Genomic DNA, 4,841 nt, shown 5'->3' with positions numbered 1-4,841 from the left:
ACGTACTCGTTGCCGACCTTGACCCTGGGGTAGCAGAGGGCTTTGAGTAGGTCAGCAGAGTTCAGGCTCTGGAGATAGGCTGCCTTGTCAGCAACTGCAGAGACAAAATTCAGGCACCCTGTGTGACCTACTGTGGGTCCCACAATTCATGGGGGCAGAGTGATGAGTGAGCCATTCTATAGAAAATCTGTATGGGGGTGAATTTACATACGTTCATCAGAAGCTCAACTATAAAGAAAACATGAATTTGGAATGATCTTGTCTGTATTACCTTCGGTGCCATCTGGCTCAGCCTGCTCCTCACGCTGCTTCTGCTTGAACTTCATGTTCCCATAATGCATCACCGCACCTGTGAGCTTGTAGATGGAGACTCTTTCATCAGAGGTGAAGCCCAGGATGTCAATAGCACTCTGCCAGGAAAGATGAGAGGACAAAGGTTAGGGCAGAAGACACTAACTTATTCAGGAGAATTTATAACTTATCCTTAACCACACCTATAGAGGAATGTTATTGTCATTTTATACATAACGGATTAAAAAAAAACTGTATATATGACTTACATCCGTGGCCATCAGCTCTTCCTGGTCATCAATGCTGGGGACTGTGATCTCCCCTTGACTGACGAAGGCATAGTCATATGGGTTGGTGGTGATCAGGAGCATTTCTGGGTACATAGAATTCAGGGTATATGTTTTCCATCAGAAGTTGTTAATAAAATGATTAACTTCTAGCTTATAAATCTAAGCTCCTTCTTACCAATTAGGTCTGGCTTCTTGTTAGACATGATTTGATAGAAAATGTGATAGCTTCTTTCCGCCTTCAGCTGGAAAGTAACTCTAGACTTCTCCAGAAGATCTGCAATGAAAAGTAGACACTGGTCAGGAGGAAAAATTGCAAAGTTCCTGAAGTGATTTTGGAATTTGGGATAATTAACTAAAAAATCTCCCTGGCCTGTTGTGATTTCAGCTGAGTGTTGTGCCTCTACAACATAGGCTACATATTGTGCCTCTACAAACACCATCACAGATGCTCTTACCACCTCCAGAAAGAGACTAAAGCATGCCTGGCCCAAGACATAGACATTTCTCATGCAGAAGATCATTTGGGATATAATTGATTCTGGAGAACCCCTTCTTCCTTAGGGTCTTTTCTCACTTTATAATAGAGGCACCACTGAGAGCAACATTTATCAAGCCTCAGGCTAGGAAGAAATCACGTATTCTCAACTAGAAGGCAACTCATTTACCCTAGTGTTAGTGTTTTCTTAGAGAAAATTGAAATGTTTTCTGAGGCTGGAATATCTCAGACAAGCCCCATGGCTCCTGGCAGTTCTTATAGAGTCATTAGTTCATGACTGGGATAAAGCGCACTGTGGGCTATGGATAGGACGTTAACGATAGGCATTAACTACGGGCATGTTTGGCAGCAGACTGGTGTTTCACAGGCCCTGGGCTCAGCAGGAGCTGCAGAATGTTCCTCCAGACCATCATTTGTCATTCGTGAGTTCTGTTTAGGAGGTCCTGTTACTCACATGTTTCAATATCAGCAGAAGCCAGTTTTCCCGTGGTACCGAAGTGGATCCTGATGAATTTACCCTTGCAAATAAAAATGATGATGTTATATACAAAACTTGAAGCACTCAAGAAAAATGGGATGGAAATGATAATTCAAACATGCTTTCTTTGGCATGGAAGGGCTGAGAAGATTCCTCTGTGACCAGGAGACTTACAAAGCGAGAGGAGTTGTCATTCCTCACGGTCTTGGCGTTGCCAAAGGCCTCCAGTAGGGGGTTGGCACTGATGATTTGATCTTCAAGGGTCCCCTGCAAAGGCAAGAGTGGTCCTTACCTTCCGGGCTCCAGACTTCCTGAGAGCCCTGAGAGTCTGGAGTCTGATCCCAGGCCCACCTGCATTTTGCCAGAGGTAGCTTCCTCCTTCTTCTTCTCCCCAGTGACTGCAATTGTTGCAAAGTACTGGATGACACGCTTGGTGTTCACAGTCTTCCCTGCACCAGATTCTCCACTGTCAAACAGAGACCAAATATATGTGAGGAATTAAGCTGTGTGACAAATGAAAGAACCTCCATCATCAGCATTTACTACCTTACGCACCCATCTTCATATGTCTTTGTCAGTTTCTCCCCACTCTCCTCTTCAGCCTACTATAGCTCATATTATTTCTGTTGCTTTGCACTGACAAGAAGTAGGGGAATTCATTCACTAATCACCTAACACATATTTCTTGAAAATGTGCCAGTCTCTTTTCCAGGTGCTGTGGCCTGGGCTTGGGGTCCAAGAGGCAGCCACCCAACGGCTATGTGGAAAATGAAACCATAAAAAACAACAAATGTAGTTCCTTAGTTTCCTTAGACAAAAGACATGGCTCAAGTGAAGTCTTTGAAGGACTAGATGTTTCTCAAGTAGGCCTTAAACAGTGGGCCCCTGGGAATAATCCCAAACGGCTCAGTGTTCAGATGGCTGTATGTTGTTCATTGCCGTGTACCAGGTCCTGGCCATGCACAGAGAAAGGTTTTATAACCCCTACTCTTAAGAAAGTTCTGGGCAGCTTTTAAGACTGGACTAGCATATGACAAAGTTTAGGCCATTGTTATTTTACATTCTGATGCAGTCTAAACCCTACGATACAGCACAAACTATATCCCGTTCCAGGCTGAACAGCATTGCTTCAACACGAGCACTAACTACTTCGTTTTAGTTTGGCATTCTCCCCATGCAAATAAAATACCAATACATCCCAGAATAGTAATACATACGTGATTAAGATGGACTGATTCTCCCGATCTAGGAGAAAAACAGTGGACAATTAGCATCATACCAGTTACGCAAACAGAACTTGCTATAGGGAAACACCTGGGGCGTTGAATATAAATACTGTGTCATTTTAAATGGAGTTTTAAAATATATTACTGTAAAGTTATATATGATATTATTCTTAAACCTCTTAAGTTGAAGAGAAACATAAAATGTTGTTATATCTGAAATTCCTTAAGTCCTCATAGTTAAGTGTGTCCTTCCGGTTTAAAAGAAAGAGCAGTACTTTCCAAAGCCAGACATACTCTGTAGTTGTCCGTTGTGGATTTCAGAAGCATACTCTCTGCTGATTCATGCATAAAGGAGTGAAAAATGCAGAATATATGAAGGATTTGGACAGTAGTTTAATAGGTTTAAATAGTGCTTATCAAGCCAAAGTTGAGATTTGGTTTCTAAATGAGTCAGTTGGCCTCACAGAGTGGGGGGAAAAGAAAAAAGTATCGGAGGGCCATAGCCCGTAACCCTAACTCTGATCAGTCCTGTCAAAAGTGTGCTATCAGGGCAAAGAAAGATCAGGTGAGGAGAATGCCTCAGTCAGAACAAAAATGCTTTTAAGGGGGCAGAAAACAACTTCTGTTTCTGTGCATGTAGCCCCCAAACACCATCTTCATTCAATTCATTCATTCATTCATTCTGTGGGATGGTCTCTGATGATGTTAGAGGTGACAGTACTCCTGAAAGCATCAGAGTGGTAGTCAACAAGGAACTTGAGCACAGAAGGATTGAACGTGTATTTTTCATCTCCATTAAGACAATATGATTCCGTAGTTACTTAATCTTAACTATTGTTACTTAAATCTATACCATAAATCATGTATTTCCGTGGAGAATACAAGCAAGTTAAGTTTCAAAGGATAGAGCAGAGGCATGGCCTGGTAAAGTCAAGGAGGTGGGGTCTGGAGAGCCCGGTTTTAGTTCCAGCTCTGACAGCATGTATCTCTCTGTGCTTTAGTTAACTCTTCTGTACAACCAGGGGCTTAGATTAGATTATCTCTGAAGATCTGTTTAGCTTTAACACTGTGTGACTCTAGGACTCTAGGTGGTTAAATAATTTGTCTGAGAAACACTTGAGCTACTGACCCGTCAACATGAACTGGTAGGCGTTGTCAGAGATGGAGAAGATGTGGGGCGGGGCCTCCTGGCGCTTCTTGCCTCGGTAGGCTGTCACCACCTCTGCATTGTACACCGGCAGCCACTTGTAGGGGTTCACGGTGACGCAGAAGAGGCCTGAGTAAGTCTACACCAAAAATGAGAAAAAAAAAAAGGAGTATAATCATCTCATGGGGACCTTAATAATCTACTATTTTTCAAAACTGTTAACTAGCTGTCTGAGCAGAAGGCCATGAGAATGAACTCACGTAGATCATCCAGGCTGCATAACGCTCTTTGAGGTTGTACAGCACGGCGGGCTCGTGCAGGTGGGTCATCATGGCCATGTCCTCGATCTTGTCGTACTTGGGAGGGTTCATGGGGTAGACTTGATCATCTTTCACTGTCAGAGTCTGGCAAACGGGGACGATAACGGCTCAGGTGAGTCGAGAGACCAAACACAAGAACTGATAGGACGGGGCCAGCTCCAGGGGCTCCACTCACCGCTCCAGCCTCGGTCTTCACCGTCACTTTCCCTCCTTCTCTGCTCTGGATGGTCCCTTTCACAAAGGATTCCTTGGGCTCCGCCACAAAGACAGATGTCTTGGCATCAAAGGGCCTATTCTGGGCCTCGATGCGCTCCTTTTCAGACTTCCGAAGGAACGGAGCCGCCTCCCCGAAAATGGCCATTTCCTGGTCTGAACTCATGGCTGCTGAACTCAGCCCAGTCGAAGACCCTGCCTGGGAGGGAAAGAAAAGATATTCTGGAAATTCAGATATTCGATGTCACATTTAGAAAAAGAAAACATGGGACGCCTGGGTGGCTCAGTTGGTTAAGCAGCTGCCTTCGGCTCAGGTCATGATCCTAGCGTCCTGGGATCTAGTCCCACATCGGGCTCCTTGCTCGGCGGGGAGCCTGCTT

At 44.4% G+C, this 4,841-nt stretch overlaps 1 protein-coding gene across 1 annotated transcript; it reads right to left on the bottom strand.

The window, feature by feature from the left end:
• Window positions 1–6: 6 nt before the first annotated feature.
• On the bottom strand, window positions 7–4,627 carry LOC111140282 (myosin-1-like; the record flags this gene model as incomplete). Its single annotated transcript, XM_022492581.1, has 11 exons — window positions 4,424–4,627; window positions 4,189–4,332; window positions 3,911–4,067; window positions 2,773–2,800; window positions 1,907–2,021; window positions 1,730–1,822; window positions 1,532–1,595; window positions 757–855; window positions 561–664; window positions 272–410; window positions 7–94 (listed from the first exon to the last, which is right to left on the bottom strand). Coding segments are annotated over exons 1-11 (1,235 nt in total), but the record flags the coding sequence as incomplete, so codon positions are not given.
• Window positions 4,628–4,841: the final 214 nt, after the last annotated feature.

The sequence above is a fragment of the Enhydra lutris genome, unplaced genomic scaffold (genome assembly GCF_002288905.1).
Source record: "Enhydra lutris kenyoni isolate GAN:26980312 unplaced genomic scaffold, ASM228890v2 scaffoldscaffold389, whole genome shotgun sequence".
Classification (NCBI taxonomy): domain Eukaryota; kingdom Metazoa; phylum Chordata; class Mammalia; order Carnivora; family Mustelidae; genus Enhydra; species Enhydra lutris.
This window is presented reverse-complemented; position numbering and strand designations above follow the sequence as displayed.